General features: G+C 41.1%; 1 protein-coding gene across 3 annotated transcripts in view; it reads left to right on the top strand.

The window, feature by feature from the left end:
* The first annotated feature begins 2,943 nt into the window (after nucleotides 1–2,943).
* LNPEP (leucyl and cystinyl aminopeptidase) overlaps nucleotides 2,944–20,057 on the top strand; it is a 65,814-nt gene continuing 48,700 nt past the window's right edge. The window contains exon 1 of one of the 3 annotated variants that reach the window (XM_063319497.1): nucleotides 2,944–3,617. In XM_063319497.1, coding sequence (XP_063175567.1) covers nucleotides 3,599–3,617 — 19 coding nt within the window. In that variant the 5' untranslated portion in view covers nucleotides 2,944–3,598. The remainder of the gene's footprint in view (nucleotides 3,618–20,057) is intronic. The other 2 variants (XM_063319495.1, XM_063319496.1) reach the window with 2 other exon arrangements.

A 20,057-nucleotide genomic window follows, 5' to 3' on the forward strand; every position in this document is an offset into this window, starting at 1 on the left:
ATCTTATCAATGCTTATAAATATCTAAAGGACAGGTGTCAAGAAGATGTGGTCAAGCTCTTAGTGCTACCCGGTGACAGGACAAGGGGCAACTGACACAAGATGGAACACAGGAAGTTCCATCTCAACGTGAGGAAAAACCTCTGTACTTTAAGAATGACAGAGCACTGGAACAGGCTGCCTGAAGTGGTTGTGGTGTCTCCTTCTCTGGAGATATTCAAAACCAACCTGGATGTGTTCCTGTCCAGCCTGCTGTAGGTGAACCTGCTTTGGCAGGGGGGTCGGACTAGAAGATCTCTGAAGGTCCCTTCCAACCCCTACAGTTCTGTGATTCTATGACTTTCTCTGCAGAAATCTTGTAATTACACTACTACTCTAATAACAAGAATCACATGAAATCTGTTTTCCTTAAATGTGGTTGTGGAATAAATGTATGGACAGAGACTTTCCAATGGACAGGATGTAGACTATAATTTTAATACCAGTAACATTTCTATAACTAGTTTCTCACAATACAAGCATAAGTAGCATCAAGCAGCAGCCCACAAGCCCCATTCAGTCCAATCTATTGCTTAGAAGAGCTAACAGGAATAAAAAGGGGGCTAAAAGCACGAAGTATTACTTAAAATAGAGAAAATTAGAAAATTGATCTCTGAAGTTGTTTTCACTTTTTCTTTAAAAAGCAGAGTAATTATAGCATTTAATTAGAAACAGTGATATGTCTCTTCAACATAGTGTTATCAGATTATTTGTTCCCTGCCTTTGTCAAAGATTTGTTTTTAAAGGAACACTGCCAACATATGATGGATGGACTTTCAGTGGAATTAATAAAACACCAGAAAATTCACTACAGGCTAATGAAAAGAACTCAAGCTGCTGAATATATACTTAAATCAGAGCTCAAAACATTGGCAACACTTTATGCTTTCTTTTTGTAGTTCCTGCTGGCAGGGGATGAGCATGTTGTTTATGCAGAGTAATGTGCACAACAATGAAACAATTTTAGCTTTAAATACAAAGCCTTACCTTAAGGAGGGAATTAACACATTAATCAGTAGTATTAACTACTTCAGTTGAGGAATAAAGAGAACTTCCCCGTACCTTACCTCTGCTCAAGCTTTAGGCACAAGTACTTGTTGGGGCAATTTTTTCGTCTTTTAAGGTCATCGGCCAAATGGTTCACCATTCCCACACCTGATTCTGAGCTACCTCTGACATGTTTTAGCAAGACTGATGAAGTAACTCCCTTGTCTTCAAACCCGCGGAGTCCTGGCAACTTCTCAACTAAAAAGCTCTACATCCTATTACAGTGTAGCTTCTTCTTATGTGCAGATCTGGCTGAAGACAATTGGAGACTTTCCACTGTGTCAAAGGCACCCAACTGTCTGCCTGACACTTGTCATGTTCATGTTGCCAACTCTCTGTTCCTCTTACCAGAAAAACAAACTAGAACAAAGAAGGTCTGAGTCATGTTTCCTGCTGCTTAAAAGCTGAAATATCTCAAGCATTCTTTACGGAAAGCAGATCTTCAAAGATGAGAAAGAGACTAGCAATCATATTTTATCCCATGGAAAAGACTCAGTTAAGATATTGCTGAACGGAGTCTACTGAACAAAGGTGAAATATAAGTCATTGCAGATGCTTTAAGGATATATTTAGGGCTTTGAGCAATTAAAGAAATGCTTTATTCTGCATCTTAAGAAAAAAAAAGAAATAGTGGTAATAGTTGACTTAAGGCCTGAAAAAGGAACCAATTTAACATTCTTCACTTTTATCAATCATTCATACCACTAAACTATAACTAAAAACTGTATTTTGTAATGAAAATGATCTGCAACTTTTGGACACAGATTTATTTTATCATACTGTAGAAAATCTAACTTTTTAACAACTCCAACAAATCTGGAGCTTCAATTCTGTTCAATTCTGTTCCAAATGATGTTATATAAAAATTACACTGAAACCCTTCTTCTAATATTGGACAGATTAAAATAGGTGCTACTGTGAAATGACCTGTGTACCTAATTTCATCATACGAATTCTTTTAAAACTTGATTTTAACAGGAAAATCCAGATATGGGTATTTTTGCACATGTAATGGAGCTTGGTCTTATTTTATCTCTTCTGTTTAACAGAGATGCATCATGCTAATTTAGGATTTGGACTGGCGAAAATGAAGAATGGTGAAAGCAAGTGATGAGGAGCTCAAAAAGAAGTTATTCAGGCCTTTCTGCAGTCTCTGCATGACACTGTGTAGGATCCCAGCACTTCAGAGTCAGCTACATGGTTGTTGGCGTTTCCTTAATACAATTAAATATAGGTCAGACAGGGTCAGTGCTTAAAAAAGAAAGGTTTCAGGACATCTCATGCTATTAGAAGAAATGCTTTGTTGATTTAATAATAATGTAAGGTTTTCTTTTGAGGACATGGTGTTGTCAGATATTAAGGAGCGTCTAAGAACACATCGATGTTCTAATGTCTAATGACCATTGAGTAAATGGTCATTAAAACTCATATAGCTCTGTGCTCAACATTAAGGCTAGTATTAAACTCCAGGGACTTAGCGTGCAATGTAACTATGACCTAGTTTATGCTACAGGGCTGTCAAGCGTGTGAAACACACTAAGGGTGTGAAAAAGTTCTAGGTTTATGAAGGCACAGGACTAGGAATAGGGCCTGAGCTCTTGCGGAGCGGACTGCTGGCTCTCGCGCCCGACTTCCCCCAAGAACAGCTAAACTTGGATTTCTTCCTTTTTTTTTTTTTTGGCAAAATAAATATAGGTCCTTTAGATTTTGAGTTCTTCAGGACTAATCAACATCCATTTTCTTCTTTTCCAACAATCAGCAGTTAAAATTTTCCCATGTTAAAGAAGAAAATTGGGACTCAGTCAGTCACGTGACAGCAGCAGCGCGCTGGTCAGGAAGGAGGGAGCGCGCAAGGCGCTACTGAGGTTACAAACAACAATCACGGTTACATCGCGACGAAGGGAGCAGGGCGGTGAGATGCAGGCCAGGCTCGGCACGGCCCCGGCTCCGGCCCTCGGGGCCTCTGCGCAGCGGGGCCACAGGGAGGCCTGCGGGGCGGCGCCGCGGCTTTAGGCGGACGCGCCCGGAGTCGACCAGCGGCGCAGAGGGCAGGAGACCGACATCCCGACTCTCGCTCCCTCGGGGTTCGGAGGGCCGCGCAGGACCCTGCCTCCGATCAAGCGCCCGCCCCGGCCTCCCCGGGCGTGATGTGGGCGGGGAGGCGGGTCTGCGTGAGGAGTAGGCGGTGCAGCGTGGCCCGGCCAGGGGGTGAGAGGGGAGCAGGCGCCGGCGCCCGGGCAGAAGGTGGTTGGTGGGGGGTCGCTGGACGGGAGAAGCTGCTGAGCAGGGAGCCGCGGGCTAAGCCCGCTGTGCCCACGGCCGCTGGAGGGGCGGTGTCGGGGCGGTGTGAGGGGCCGCAGCGGCCCGGCGGAGCCCGAGGCTGCTCCTGTCTTGAGAGCATGCGGCGGCAGGAAGAGGAGTGAAGAGTCGGCTGTGGCTGCGCCTCCGCGTCGCCTTCTCCTTCCTCGCCAGCGCTTCGCTCTCGCCGGGTGAGGGCGGGCTCCGTGAGGAAAATGGAGCCGTTTCCAAGCGGTGAGTACCGCGGCTGAGCCCGGGACCGGGACGCGTGGCCTCCCCGCGGCAGGCCTGGCCTGCCCGGCCCGGCCCTGCCCGCGGGGGGAGCGCCCTGACAGGGCCCCGGCAGGAGATGCTTGCCCAGGGGAAGAAAGGAGGCTTCTTAGCCGTGCAGTCCGCGCCGCGTCTTGTAAATTGCCTCAGATCTTGTTTTATTCGAGTTAAGTAGGCACACATATCTTTAACTAGGAAGGTGAGAGGAGGCTCCCTCTCCTTTTCGGTACCGTTGCGGTTTTTATTGCCCGGCCGCAGTGTCACGGTGGCACATAACGGACAGTACGAAGCTGGGGCAACTTCGTGCTCTCGGTGGATATTGCTCCGAGGAAAGAACCTTATCTGCGTACGGAGTGCCAAAGCCATCATGAGTCTCTGATGGGGAGGAGGAACCAGACCCTCTGTTCATGTTGTTTTCCTGATCGAGGCGCTCTCGGCAGCGTCTCCTCCCAGCGAGGGAAAGGAGAAACAAAATACAGGAGGATCTAGGGTGTTTGAGACAGTGTTTTAGGGTGTTCCTGAAAGCCAGAAAGCTTTCAGCACCGTCCGTGCATAGGCAGAAGCGTTTGGAATAAGGATGTGCTGCAGCTTTGAGGTGAGTCTACAGGAGCGTTTTTTGACGTCGTGATACAGCGGCGTGTGTGCATCCTGCGCTTGAGACCGAGATGAAACCATTTGAAGTCCATGTTACTACTGTCTCTGTATTAGTAACACATTCTACCCGCCCAGGACTGAGGAGGAAATGAAGCTCTCAGATCAAACTGAAACTAAAGTATGTTTGGTTAGATGCGAGACCATAGCCAAATATGGAATTAGTACAAGACACTGGGTAAAACAAGAGCCTCTGTGTTGAAAATGCAGTGCTTCTATTACAGGTGGGGTTTGGTTCATTAAATGACAAGCATGCTGGGTAGCCATAGCTAATGCATGAGGTAGATTTTGCTGCATTATATTTTAACTCCTCAGTGACCTGCCAAATCAGTCTGCCAAACTCAGAAAAATCCCATGCAGTAAAAAGTAAATTTTCCGTTTCACTTGAGGAATATATTGTGTTTCCCTTTTCTCAAATACACTAAAAATTCCCTATTCTTTATATGCTGCTGTTTAGAATCCAAAGGTTATGAGCTCTGGGCATATTTTGTTGGCTTAACTAGCAAGATGGACATTTTCTTTTTTGTGGTTTTTTTTCCTTTTTTCTTTTCCTTAAATTGCACTGCTTTTGAGTTGGGGTTTTTTTTTTGGTCATGTTAAAATTACAGTTTGTACAAGTGGTTGAATTTTTGGTTTTGACTTAATTCAGGCCTTAGTAGAAGATCTTTCAACTACAATTTATTACCATCACAGAGTTGTAATTTGCATTCCTGAATGTATAGTAAAACGACTTTGCCTTTAATGCAGTTTTGGAGAGAATTTTTTTTCAAGTCATCTTGCTAAGTCCATTCCCTTTGAGAGAGACAGCCATCAGTTGCTATCATTTTAAAAGTCGGTTTGAACATGATACTGTTAGTGCATTGTGCAACAAAATATTAAAAATATTCTGCTCTTGATCCATATAACTGTAAGAAACACCAGTGTGGGCCTGAGCATACAGCTCAAAGGTACTTCGTGCTACTACACAGTGATGTTCATGCACAGAGATTCCTAATTTTGTTCCCTGAAGCCTGAGATGGTGATGAGACTGTTTGAAGGAAAATTTTTTTTCTAAGTGGTATGATCTCCAATTCCTCTGAACTAGGAACTGCAAATTAATGAGCAGAATTTATTAATTCTGACTAGTCATTTGTTACCTAAACAATTTCGGTAAAAAAACCCCCAAACAATACAAAAAAAGTTAAATACTGACTAAAGGGGATATGTCATATAATTTGGGACATCTCTCTTTTGGACAAAATTGCAAAATATTTTGCAAGCCTTTTGCTTTTATTTTTAGCTTGTATGTGTTTCTGAAAGATCATTTCACCATTTCCTGTTTAATATATTAAATATGTAACTTTTCCATCTGAGATGAAAGGAAAAGGTAGAAATGAGCTATTACAATGTTTCTCATTAAGACAGGTGACATGCGTAAGCAAGTAACTGCAGAAGGGATAACTTGTGATGATCTGCTGAAATGCAAATAACATTAACTTTCACTGACATTCTTGAATTATTTTTATCCTTTTTTTTACACAGCAAATGGAAACTTTGAAATTAATTACATAAATGATGAACAAAATAAAAAGGCTCTCATGGGAAGAAGTGGGGTTTGTTTGTAGAAGGTAGAAATAAACCAAGTTAGGTAATATAATGTACAAAATGAAAAATTTCATTTGCAAATCTAGTTATTTCAGCTAGTTCCTGTCAATTCTGAAATGTTTTCTTTCTTTGTGTTAGTTTTGTTCAGTATATAAATGTATTGGAGATTGCAGGAGCATGTTCTGTGTGCGTAGCCTAAGTCTGTTAGGTGCAACAGGTATAGCCTTAACTGTCAATATTGTATACTGTTGTGTCATGGAGCAGAAGGATTCCTGTTCGTTTTAAACTGTATTAGTCAATCCTAAGCAACAGTAAACTGTTTTGGGAAGGGGGTAGAAAAAAAAATAATCTAAGAGGTCTGTTCTCAGTCTTCCCCCCCATGTTTTGCATATCCCAGCATTTTACTTTAGTCAAATACTACTCACATTAAAATATGCTGGTTGCAACTGTTTCTAAATATGAGTTTTATGCTGTTCAAGTGCATGTTGCTGGATAGTATTTTTCCACAAAGCTGTATTGTAGCATCTGTATCTTACGTTCCTGTGTCACCTAAGCTAAATAGGAACCTGTTTACTCAATGAGTTGGATCTGTATTTGCTTCTCCTGCATTTCTGTGAACTCCCTGTCTAGCAATTGATGCTCAGAACTGAATTCAGTAATTGGATGCAGTCTATGTAGCCCAGAGAGCAATCATCCCTCTCTGGGCTCTATTTGTGTCTAGGCACAGACTAAGATTTACATGCTTTCTTTTGCTGGCACTTTACAATACAAGCTAGGATCTGGATGTATTAACAACATTTCTGTAACAGAGTAGTCCAGCACCTGTTGTAAAGTGAAAAGCAATTTGATGATCAGAGTAATGAGGGAAGTAGATGAACATACGAAGAGGGAGGAGAGAAAGAACTTAATCTGCTTGAAATGTTTTCTTTTGGCAAGACCAAACACTGTGAATTGGAAAGAGATCGAAAATCTCCCTGCTAAAACAATGTCTGAAGATCAGTGTATAGATGTTCACCATGGATTGATTCTTAGTATTTTTCCACTAAGGAGGTGTTATTCCGCTTGTAGAATGAATGAAGCCACTGAGTATCTACATGATATCTCATGAGTCAAAAATACTGAAAAGCTATGTTGACATCAGTATCCATTGTAAAAGTATTCTAGGACTGTCTTGTTATCTTGTTTGGAAAGATAATGTGAAGTCTAGCAACCAAGTTTGACATTTGTGAGGCTATGTGCACATGTGCTAGATAAAGCCCCGTAATGACTGCCATAGAAAACGTTGAAAACTAATAAAAGCTAGGATAAAACCACTTCTGTTTATTTAAGTAATCAGAGGTTTGGTTTTTTTTTATATTTGATGGGCATTGGTATAGTAATTACCTATGAAGAAGGTGAATTTACCTTCATTTAATGAATGTCTGACTTCAGTAGCGATGAATTCAGCTGCATTCAGAGAATTCAAGTTTTCCTTTTCCTCCTTCACTCAGTGATTTGAGTGAAGGAACTTCAGTGAATTTCCAGCTCTTCTGGACAATATTTTTTTCATTAAGTACAAAAGCAAAGATTGTGTAGGAGGGCAAAAGCATTAAGATTTCTTTATGAGTAAGAGTTATCATCTGTCAGAGAAATTTGTACACGTGACAGCTACTGCTTAGACTTCTGTCCAACACTACCTTAAAATAACATCAAATTAGCTTTCAAAATACACCAGAATTTTTTGTGAGCTGGTGTTTTAATTGCCTGTAAGTGTTTGTCGTGGTTTAGCCTCAGACGGCAACAAAGAACCATGTGCCGCTCGCTCGCGCCTTCCTAATACAGGAAGAATCGTAAGAAAAGGCAAGACTCTTGGGTTGGGACAAAGGCAGTTTAACAGGACAGCAAAGGGAACAGGCAAACAACAACAACAACACGGATAGGGGAATATACAAACACGATTACAGAACCGCCGCTCCCCTGACCCCGGATGCCCCAGCCCGCTTTTAAGCAGCAACTTCCTGCCCCCTCCCCTGGCAGCTCAGGGTGGGCATGGCTCACGTGGCATGGAATACCAGGAAAAATTAACCCTATCCCCACCGGAACCAGGACATTATCCACCCCTTATTCCATACCATCTATGCCATGCCCAGCAGGTTCCAATGAATTGCCACCACTTTCCCCTGTTATATATATATATATATCTATACGCACATATAATGCCCTTAGTTTATGGGCCATCCCTCCAAAGTGTCCATTGAGTTCTTTTAATCCACGGCTTTGGGCTCCATCTGTTAGAACAGTCTCTCAGGGCAGGTGAGATGCTGGGTGGTGCTGGTCTGTTGCATGCTGTATTTTTCGGAGCTTGTGACTGGTGCACCTGGTGTGGCTCATGCACGCAGTCCGTGGGCTGAAGATGTAGATCTTGAGGAAACTGCTGGGCGCCAGCTGCTGAGATCAGTTCTTATCCCATCATCCCTGTGCCTTACTTGTAGTACAACTGATAGCAATTATAGCAATGAGGACATACAGTGACAGTGTTACTTAGCAATTAACAGCACACAATCTGATTCATTGGCTATTCTCGCCCAAAATCAGATCCCCATGAGGTACACATCGGAATTCCCCATCCTGCCGCATCACCCACCAAGTGCACCCAGGTCCTTGGGCAAAAGCAATCCCACAGGTGGGTTTGCCTTTGCCTGAGGCAGGACTAACCCAGACTGTCTTCCCTAGCATATTCTTCATGTGCACTACGGGGACTTTATCCCCTTCTACAGTACGTGGAAGTTTTGATTGGGCAGGGCCAGCCCGATTGTTAGATCCCCTGGTATTAACTAGCCAGGTAGCTTTTGCTAAATGTGTATCCCAATGTTTTAAAGTCCCACCACCCATTGCTCTCAGTGTAGTTTTTAACAGTCCATTGTATCGTTCTATCTTCCCAGAGGCTGGTGCGTGATAGGGGATGTGATACACCCACTCGATACCATGCTCTTTGGCCCAGGTGTCTATGAGGCTGTTTCGGAAATGAGTCCCGTTGTCCGACTCAATTCTCTCTGGGGTACCATGTTGCCACAGGACTTGCTTTTCAAGGCCCAGGATAGTGTTCCGGGCAGTGGCATGGGGCACAGGGTATGTTTCCAGCCATCCAGTGGTTGCTTCCACCATTGTGAGCACATAGCACTTGCCTTGACGGGTTTGTGGCAGTGTGATATAATCAATCTGCCAGGCCTCCCCATATTTGTATTTCAGCCATCGCCCTCCATACCAAAGAGGCTTCAAACGCTTGGCTTGTTTGATTGCAGCGCATGTCTCACATTCATGGATGACCTGTGCAATAGTGTCCATGGCCAAGTCCACCCCTCGGTCACGAGCCCATCTATATGTCGCATCTCTCCCTTGATGGCCTGAGGAGTCATGGGCCCACCGAGCTATGAATAGTTCACCCTTATGTTGCCAGTCCAGATCCACCTGAGCCACTTCAATCCTAGCAGCCCGATCCACTTGCTGGTTGTTCTGATGTTCCTCCGTGGCCCGATTCTTCGGTACGTGGGCATCTACATGGCGTACTTTCACAACCAGATTCTCTATCCGGGCAGCAATATCTTGCCATAGTTCAGCAGCCCAGATGGGTTTGCCTCTGCGCTGCCAATTTCCCTGCTTCCACTGCTGTAACCACCCCCAGAGAGCATTTGCCACCATCCATGAGTCAGTGTAGAGATAAAGTACTGGCCATTTTTCTCGCTCAGCAATGTCCAAAGCCAGCTGAATAGCCTTCACCTCTGCAAACTGGCTCGATTCACCCTGTCCCTCACTGGCTTCTGCAACCCGTCGTGTAGGACTCCACACAGCAGCCTTCCACTTTCGATGCTTTCCCACAATACGGCAGGACCCATCAGTGAACAGGGCATATTTCTTCTCATTTTCTGGCAGTTTATTATATGGTGGGGCCTCTTCTGCACTCGTCACCTCCTCCTCTGGTGACATTCCGAAATCCTTGCCTTCTGGCCAGTCCATGATCACTTCCAGAATTCCTGGGCGACTGGGGTTTCCCATTCGAGTTCGCTGCGTGATCAGTGCAATCCACTTACTCCATGTAGCATCAGTTGCATGATGTGTGGTGGGGACCCTTTCTTTGAACATCCAGCCCAGCACCGGCAGTCGAGGTGCTAAGAGGAGCTGTGCTTCTGTACCAACTACTTCTGAAGCAGCTCGAACCCCTTCATATGCTGCCAATATCTCTTTTTCTGTTGGAGTGTAGCGGGCTTCGGATCCTCTGTATCCCCGACTCCAAAACCCTAGGGGTCGACCTCGGGTCTCCCCTGGTGCTTTCTGCCAGAGGCTCCAGGTAGGGCCGTTCTCCCCGGCTGCGGTATAGAACACATTTTTAACATCTTGTCCTGCCCGGACTGGCCCCAGGGCCACTGCATGGACTATTTCCTGTTTGATTTGTTCAAAAGCTTGTCGTTGCTCAGGACCCCATTTAAAATCATTCTTCTTCCGGGTTACTTGATACAGAGGGCTCACAATTAGGCTGTAATCTGGGATATGCATTCTCCAAAAACCCACAATACCTAAGAAAGCTTGTGTTTCCTTTTTACTAGTTGGTGGAGACATAGCTGCTATTTTGTTGATCACATCCATTGGGATCTGACGGCGTCCATCTTGCCATTTTATTCCTAAAAACTGGATCTCCTGCGCAGGTCCCTTAAAGAGTACATAGGTACCGTGTACTAGCTGTGTTTTGATATTTTTGATACTGCTTTAAATACTGGAAGTATATTAACCTTAAATTGTAAGAAGCACAAAAAGGTTGTATACCTTGTTGCCAGGAAAACAGGGAGAGAATGGATGGAGACTCTTGGAGGAAATGAGGAGGAGGGAGGGGAGGGAACACCGCGGTAAATCTCCTCCAGTGGATCAGGGAGACAGGAATTTTAGGGTAATACAGTGTGGTGGGTTCTACTCAGTTTACCTCCTTGGGGCACAGCTGATGTTTTATTCCGTCATGAGTGTTGTCTCACAAAAGACCTTCAAAGAAGATCTCAGTGCCCAGTTGTTCTATTGGATAATTCAGGGTGTGTAGTAATGTTCTGCAGCAGTGGTCTTCTTTACTACAGCTAGTGAAGAGTGAGTCGGAGGAATCCTGATTCCACTGAAATGTGAGACACTTTTGGTGTTTTCTTTGTTCATGTGGAGATAAGGTGGGTTTTGATTCTGGGATTTTTTTTTTCCCCACCAAAGCTCCCACCAAGCTGCTTGGAAAAACCTGTTTCACTGTGCTTTAGTGCAGAGAGCTGTTCTTGGATTGTAATCACTCTGACATTGAAGTAATCGATTCTGCAAGCTCTGGAGTTCTTGTGTAACAACACTTCTGTCGTGGTGCCATTGACTTTTATGGAGAAACAGTTGTGTTTAAGAATGTGCCTAATTTACCTACTGCTTCAGGGCCTAGCACTGCTTTTTATTTAAGCCTTTCCTCTGTATAAAATCTGACAACGTCTTTTGAGATAATAATGAATTGTTAACACATCAGTAGAATCACTTGTAACTGTTTTTCATGCATGTAAACCAATCTTTCCAGAAGCAGCCAGGCTTGTATTTGTGGGAGTCCAAAAAGCTTTAGAGTGCTTTAGAAGCTTCATTACTTCTGAGCTGTAAACCGTTATAAGATAAAGACGAAGAACAAGTTTTCAGAAAATGAATCTGTGAATACAGCATGTATAAGCTGTCAGTTCTGCTAACCAAATTTATGTGTTTTATCATTGATGTAGATATTAGTGAGGCCTTGGTGTCTCTTTTGGCACAACTGAGTATTCATAGGTGTGAGTACTTGTATGTAAAGTACTGTTAAAAAAAAACCAAACAAAAACTGGAAAATAATTAAAGGAGTCATTACAAAATATTCACTTTAGCAATTAAAAACACAAATGAGAAGAAAATAGGAATGAAAATAAGAATAAGACCTGTTAAACTTTGAACAAATTAAAAACAAAACCCAAGGAAACAGACGGAAGGAAATCTTCCTTCATATCTGTCTTCTGTGATTATAATACTGTGGTGTTACTCTGACGGTGGTCTGCATTGCAGTGGTAGGAATTCTATGTTGGTCCTACATTATGTACACTGATTAGGCTAGCAAGCTTCATCACAGCAAATGACTTGTTGGCAACTCTGTTGATTGAGTTGGCAAAAGTTCAGACTAGCGCTGTGCTGAGGGATTGTGCCTGGAATAGAAGAGGCTACACAAAATGTTAAAATGCACGAGGGTCAATATCCTTTATACTTTAAAGTTCTTTGTGATTGTTTTTCCCCCCACACCATGTATACCTAAAACAGTGAAAGCCATTCCTGTGGAGTATCTAAAAGAACAATATGTAGATTCTAAATCTTGTCTTTGCCAAACTTGAGTGCTTTTCACAGAAAGAGGCCATATTGTGGTAACTTTTCATCTAAAAATTATGATTGTGAGATTAAGTGAGATTAAGATCAACGAAGGCAAAAAAACATCATATGGAGCAGAACAAAACTGTTATTATGAGGTGGCGTATCATTGGCAGGGATGTGATCTACAGAAATTGTTCTCTTAAATTAAACTTGGGGATTTAAAATATGCTTTGTCTAGCAAGGAAGCAAGGGTTGTGGTTTTTATTTCTGTTGTATTTTTTAATCTCATTTTGCTATTTTCTTCCTTTTTCTGGTAGCAGCACATGTATTCTGAAATGTATATACATTCTAATAACAGTGATGTGGCCAAGGATGTGTACATTGCTGGCCAAAGCAGCCCAGAGTACTCACAAGATCAAAATACACAGCTTGCTGATTGTAGCTCCCTCTGGGTTGGCTCTGGAGTGACCCTGCTGGTATTTCTACAGAAACCTTTTGCAAACCCTGCTGTTATAGATTGGTCTGGCACTCTGTGCAGCCTGCAGCTTTCCCACCTACTTTTTCCATAGTGAGAACGAGTGAGAGAGATGACCCCAGGGTACTTTCTGGAAGTGTCTGGTATCTGAACTGCCCCTGCCCCCATGGTGCTGGTGGTAATGAAGCTGATTTCAAAGCTGATATATGATACCTGGGTAGGGATTTGGAGCAATTTAGAAGTCAGTATTTCTTGAGCTACCAGGGAGGCATACTGCCACTTCTTTCTCTATCAGTCCTTTGTCTTGTTATGTAATGAGACTGACGAAAATTTAGGGAGATGTATTGGAAGACCATATGAAATTTACTGTGTTGTGAGTGACAGGCAATAACTTTTAGACTTTGTTGCTTCTGTGCACTGAAATACCAGTTATGAAGCAGTGAACACGCAATACTTACTTTTGACCTACACATGGTTTTGTATCATATTATCACTGGAGTTGTCAAGTGTGTATTAAGTAACAATAGTAATCCGGAAGGCATATTGGGTTGTTTTTTTTAGAAACTGTTCAAGATGAAAGGCTATGATAGTTTGAATTTATTGCTTTAAAAAAAAAACACAAAACAAACAAAATAAGACCAAATGTCAGGTTCTGTGCAGTCTGTCAGACTGCATGCCTGACGGTCTGTTAGATGTTTTGCAAAGTTCTCTAAAAATTTTTCCTCAGAACAATTGATACTGGTAGAGAAATCCATTGTAACTTCAGCTGTGATGAGCCTGGTATTTGCCTGCTGTGAAGCTGGTGGACAGATATACTGAAGAAGATAGTCAGCAGTCCTGAATATGGGAGTTCAGTAGCTTGAGAAATTTGAGACAACTTCCTGCTTGTCTCCAAGACGCAGGGCCTTTTCATTAGATCCCTGTGGTTAAACATCTTCTATCATTGTAATTTTAAAACATACCCTTGATCAGATTGGAAACAGGAAAATAAAACCCCATGTTGTAAAATTAAAGTTCAGAGCCCTCTTCCCCATCCTGTGTCTTGTTCAACCAGTGGCTGAGGATGGAACACCGGCTTAATGTTGTTGGAACTTGTAGAAGGTTTTGTCTCTGAATAGTGCCCAGAGAGCAAAAGGTCATTTAAAACAACCTCCTCCTCTTCCCCTTCCTCCACTTACACCCCTTTTCACTGTGGAAACATAACTCGTACCGGATTGAAATGTGAAAATATTTAGTAAGATGTGAATGGACATGATATACCTGTATTGGACATCAAAATCCACGCTAAGCTTGTATTGGTTAGCCTTAAATTCTTCCGTTATCTCCACTGACCTCCAGAGAAATAGTTATGAAAAAAGTAACTTAAATTTCTTGCCCGTTGAATAGGTAGTGTGTTCAGTAAATGAACCACACTGTTTTTTTCTGCCTCTTCCATGATTTCTTTTTGTTGATGACATGGAAGTAAAGATTTGAAAAGACATATCAGTAATAGTCTGGCTATCTACTCATAAATTTAATTGATAAATGTTGAAATGTAATTGATCCATGTGGTTCTTCAGCCTGAGGTCCGGCTGAGGAAACTACAATTGTGCTTTCCTTAAAAGTCAGGAAAAGACTTTCAGAAAACCTTTTAGAAGCACCCAAGACTAATAAACAGTGACTTACATGAGATTACACTCTTAGCTCCTGTTTCTTATGGTAATTTAAGATAAGAGAGGGTCTTAAAATACGTAATCACGTATTGTTTTAATTTCCGTGATGCAGCCCAGTTGGCCTGATTTTACTCCAGTGTATATGCAGAAGCTTGCTATTGCAGTATTTGATCTCACATTAATTAAAAAAAACCCCACAAACAAACAGCAGAAGTAGACCTTCCGGTACAGGCTGAAGGAGAGGAAGTAGAGAGTGATCTTGTATGGCTTGAAACTTACGTTCCCTTGCTTATTTTGGATTGGAAACCAGCATTTGCCCTCCTTTGCAATATGTGAAAAGCTATTAATTTTCAAGTTAGGATGGTAGAAAAGTTGTGGAAAAAAAGGTTCTTTTTCTGAACCAGCATCTGTTTTGGGCACTTTCTACCCATCCATTGTGACTTAATTGTGGAAGCCATGATATATGCTTAACTAGACAGATCCTTGTAAACCTCTACCAGTTAGATTACACTTAGCTTTATAACCTTATTTGTGTCCTGAAACTAAACCCTTGCAAAGTGGCATTTGTTACTAGGATGTGCTTGAAATCATGGACAAACTTCCTATAGTGCCTGCCTTTTGATAAGAGCTTACAGTAAAATTATACAGAGAGTCATCATATATGTTTGCACGTAAGTAACAACACCGCAAAAAGCAACAGAGCCTGTGATGTTTTTATTTCTACACCAAATGGAGGTGCTGTTACTATCAGTGAAGGACCGTGATGTCTTAGCCAAAACAGAAAAAGCCCGCTTCAGTTCAGTGAGATTGTTGGTTTATGTAAGGCTTTTTGAGGTTTGTTCTCTCTGAGTCAACGTGTTCCATTCTCTGTTATTTTAAGTAATATTAGGAGGACTAGAAAATGCTGGTTTAGGATCTTTATCATTAAAAATGTGCATTTGTAATCTTGCAGCATCATGGGAATTAAGGACATGCTGTTTGCCTGTTGCTCTGTTCTGTCTCTACAAAGCACGCACGTCACATGGATGATACACAGATTTTCATAGCAATACTTCGTATTTCCTAATATTTCTCGGCTGTGCTTTTTTCTATTGGATTATTCCCTTCTGGATTCAATAACATAAGAGAAAAAGTACTGACATCTGTCTTGTAGCAGCCTAACTTTTTTTTTTATTTTTCCCCTGAAATGTTTTTCTTACGTAAAGGTTCTAAAAATAAGATTTAACACATTTAAAACAACTGCAAGCATGAAAGCTTTTATTTCTAAATTCAAAGATTTGTGGTTTCCTATGAGTGGCTATGTACTGCCCCTATATATTGGCTAGACAATAAATAAAAATTCTCCTTAAACTTTCTTGTTGTGGGTTAACCCCATTAAGCTGCAAAGCCTCACACAGCCTCTTGCTTACTCCCACCCAGTGGCATGGGCAAGAGAATTGGAAGAGTAAAAGTGAGAAAACTTGTGGGCTGAGGTAAAGACAGTTTAATGGGAAAAGCAAAAGCTGCACAAGCAAAGCAAAGTAAGGAATTCATTCACTACTTCCCATTGGCAGGCAGGTGCTCAGTCAACAGGATGGAGCAGGACTCCATCATGCGTCATGATTGCTTGTGAAAGCAATTGCCATAATTCTGAACCCTTTCCTCCTTCTTCCAGCTTTTATTGCTGACCATGACCATGATGTTATATGGTATGCGATATCCCTTTGGTCAGTTGGATTCAGCTGTCCCAGTTGTGTCCCCTCCTGACCTCATGTGCACCCCCAGCCTGCTCACTGGCAGGACAGCGTGAGGAGCACAGACATCCTTGACACTGTGTAAGCACTGCTGAGTAATAGCTAAAAAATGGGTGCATTATCAACACTGTTTTGTTTACAAATCCAAAGCATAACACTATAGGAGATACTATGAAGAAAACTAACTCTATCCCAGCAAAAACCAGTACATTGCTGAAGAGCAAAACTTACTTCAAAACAGCAATAGAAAACAGTGGATTCTAAAAAGAGAGAGTTACAATTTTGCACTGAACACCAGTTGCCTTTTTGGTGTAAATAAGGACTGTTACTGTGTAGAGATACATATACTTCATACACTTTAGCAGTGGTCAACATACTCCTCACTGACATGGGGCTCTGATATGCTTTATATGTATGTTGCTGGTGTATGTGCTTCCGTTGTACCTTCAGTTGTGCATGGTCTTGTATTGTACCATGTTGTGTTATGACAAAAAACCAGTTTCAAGCATATATGAAAAATGCTGCACTGGCTTTTCGCTAGTAGCTGTCTTGCTTTGTTTGTCTTAATGCAATGTAAACGTTGTCCTTAGGACCATACTAGTCTGTCCTTTTGCAAAATTCTTAAAATGACAAAAGGAGTCTACAGTCACGAAGATGGAGAAGTTTGCATTAGGTCTGAAGCTATGTAATGCCTGTGTAGGTGGAGGGCGGAAGCGTGTGCTTCTCAGCTTTCTCATCTCTCCTGGTTACTTCCTTGTGGGAAATTTTTTTTTTTTTTTTTTTGCTATTCCCAACTTCTAGCTATAGTCTTCATGACTTTTTTATTGTTTTCTTTTGTGCTAAAAGGATTATGAAGCAAATCTGAGTTTCCCACATACTGTTGCAAGAATGTCGTTGTTAGGTCAGGCCATCTCAGACAGGTGGGCATTTAGCTGCACAGCTCTCCTAGGTCGTCAGAAATGAACCAAAATTTGTGTACTGCTAAAGGTCTAAAACTGTGCAAATTACAACACTTCAAATCCCAAATGATGAAAACAGAAAAATATCAGTTGCAATTTTGAAAGATGGAAACTGAAGCATATAAATATATATATAAAAAAAAATTTTTTTTTTAAACTTTCAGGGCTGTCTTGCAAAATGTCTTGACATAACTGCTGAATGCTCATTGTCATGTTTCCCAACACAAGAGACACTCATTCAAAATTGGCTTTCAGGGGATTCACAAATCAAGGGGGACAGTGGCAAACTAAGTCTGCTCTTCTGAGTCTGTCTTGTATTACTCTTTTCAGGAGGTACTTGCGTATCTCCTTTGTTACCTGAATGTTAATTTTGCACTATAACTGAACAGAGCAGTTCAGTTTCATGAGCTGCTGTATCAACAGCCTTTGATTGTAGGTATTAATTCCTTTTGGAGTGGTGGATTCCAAGGATTTTCTCAGGTATTCTGTGCTTCACTTGATTTTTGTTGTGGAGACTTTAATTCCCTCTGCCATCCCTGTGCCCCAACTCCAAGGTGGTAGGTGAAATCATGGTGAAATGAAGGCAAAATGCTTTCAAACAGGACTTCTGATTTCCCTGAAATTCCACTGGCTAGGTGTCTGCTTGTTTCTAACCTGAGTGAAGGTTATAAATATATATTTTCTTACTGTGGATAGATACTGATTTTTAAATTACATGGATGGCATTGTGTACTCCTCTTTAGTAACAACAAATAATTTTTTTGTGTGGAATTGAAATATTTTATTGCTCAGAAGGAATTTGAAATGCATGGAACGATTAGGGAGACATAGTGGAAAACAATCATAGAATCATAGAATCTGTTGGGTTGGAAGGGACCTTTAAGGGTCATCTAGTCCAACCCCCCTGCAGTAAGAAGAAAAAAATGAAAAAAAAAAAAAAAAAAAAAAAAACAACAAAAAAAGAAGGAAAACTTCAGTCAGAATCTTAGCATAACTAACATGTTTGCTGATACACGTTTTGTTTCTTGCTCAACAAGGTTGCTAGAAAAGATAAGATGAGCTTCCTCCTGCACCTCCCCCAACTTCCTCCCAACCAAGTCATATCGTGTTTTATGGACAGGTTAGAGGCAGCCAAAAGCATAAGGGTACAGGAAGTATTTTGCATTATAGAAGGAAGAACTAAATTGATATGCCAAGAAATAATCATCATAAACCAAGAAGTACCTGGTCCTGGTTTAGAACAAGCTGAAAGGATTTTAAAATGAAAAGCCCGCCTTTTTAAAAATCTCCACTTTGTTGAATTATATAATTTTGTAGTGTATGATGTACCTATTGATAATCATCCACAAGAAGAAATAGTGTAGTGCAATATTGAAGTGGCAATAAAGAGTGACCTTAACTACTGCTCCAGCAACATGCTATTTTGCAGCAGACTTTTGAAAATAAGATTTATTTTTTACTTACAGTGTTCCACTGATGAAGTGTAATATCTTTCAAAAGTCAGATTTCATAAGTAAATTTTCAGTTTCTTCTTTTTCCTATAAATGTGGGCACTAACAGATTTGAGCATATCTTGAATTTAAGAAGGTATGCTTGTCTTCTAAAGGATTCATGCATTGTATCACTGCATAGAGTTTTTCTGTAAGCTTCAGGGCCAGAAATCCTTAAGATGAGTAATTTGCTTTCATGCAGACTCTGAATAAATGTAACTTTTTTATTTTTTGAGGTTCCCCCTCCTACTCCCTTTCCTCTGTCAGGGAGAAAAACAGGAACATTACTGCTTGCCTGACTCACTGAAGCATGAGATTTTGCATAGATTTCCCAATATATTCAGCGGTTTTGCATGTGACCATCAAGAGTCTGTGCCAATGCCCTTCTACTCTTTCTGAAAGTGACTGTGTTCCAGAGAGCTGTGTCTATGTGCTGTGCATGAAAATAGCAACAGGGGTTATTTACTGACTATGCTGTAAATCAATTCTCCATGGGCAAAATTTAAGAAATCCTATGTAACTTCTGTTGGGTGATATATTAAAAGAACAATAAAGCAAATTTAAAAATTAATATTTATTATTTAACTACTATTTTTCCAATGTAAATTTTTTATTGCTTCCTCCAAAGTTTTGAGGCACTTATTTCAAGCTATGACAAGTGATGACATACAGATAAACCACTCTTTTTCCCACATCTGATGTATTTGAATTGATAAATGCAGAAATCTTTATGAATAAGCTCTGGGTATTTTTATGCAAGTTTTAAATTGAACAGCTACAAAAGCTGGAAAATGGAAAAGTCAGTAATAAGTAGTCTTCTGAGTATTTTTTGTTGGAATTCACATATCATGGAAGTAAAAGAATGGCACTATGGGACAGGGGAAAAGGGTCAACAAACACAAGACACTGCATTACTGTTTCAGAAGAAATTTTGAGGGCATTAAAAATATTCATTGCATAGAGGAATGTGTGTAAAATGTTTTTACTTGGGCTAAGATTTAAAATAATTCATCTCAGAAAAGGTAATTGCTGAACTATCAAGTAACACTCGTATCTTTTTTTAAAAACTTTATTTCACAAAGCGGAGAGAGGCCTGTATCTTTAACAGAGCTGGTAACGTAAGACAGCTGTTGCTAATCACAGCCTTTGATTTTATTTTTCTGTTGTCTCCATGAGCAATTTCAGAAATTAGACTTGTACACACTTGAGTAGAGACAATTTTATAATGCTTATTCTACAACTTCAAGAGCTGTTTAGCCACTAGAAGCCTTTTGTGTTTGGTTAACTTTTGCTCAAACCTTCAAGTGCTGCTTCTGACTCTGCAGCTGTCACTGAAGGGTTGTACTCTCACTGCAGCTAACCTACAAGCCATACTAAGCCTTTAGGCCAAGGGTTCTCTTGGAGCTATTTATATTTCTAAATGTACTTCAAATAAGAACAAAGTCTTTAAAGGAACAGTCTCATTCCTAAGGAGATTAGATGGTCTGTAAACCATGT

The sequence above is a fragment of the Chroicocephalus ridibundus genome, chromosome Z (assembly GCF_963924245.1).
Source record: "Chroicocephalus ridibundus chromosome Z, bChrRid1.1, whole genome shotgun sequence".
Lineage (NCBI taxonomy): Eukaryota > Metazoa > Chordata > Aves > Charadriiformes > Laridae > Chroicocephalus > Chroicocephalus ridibundus.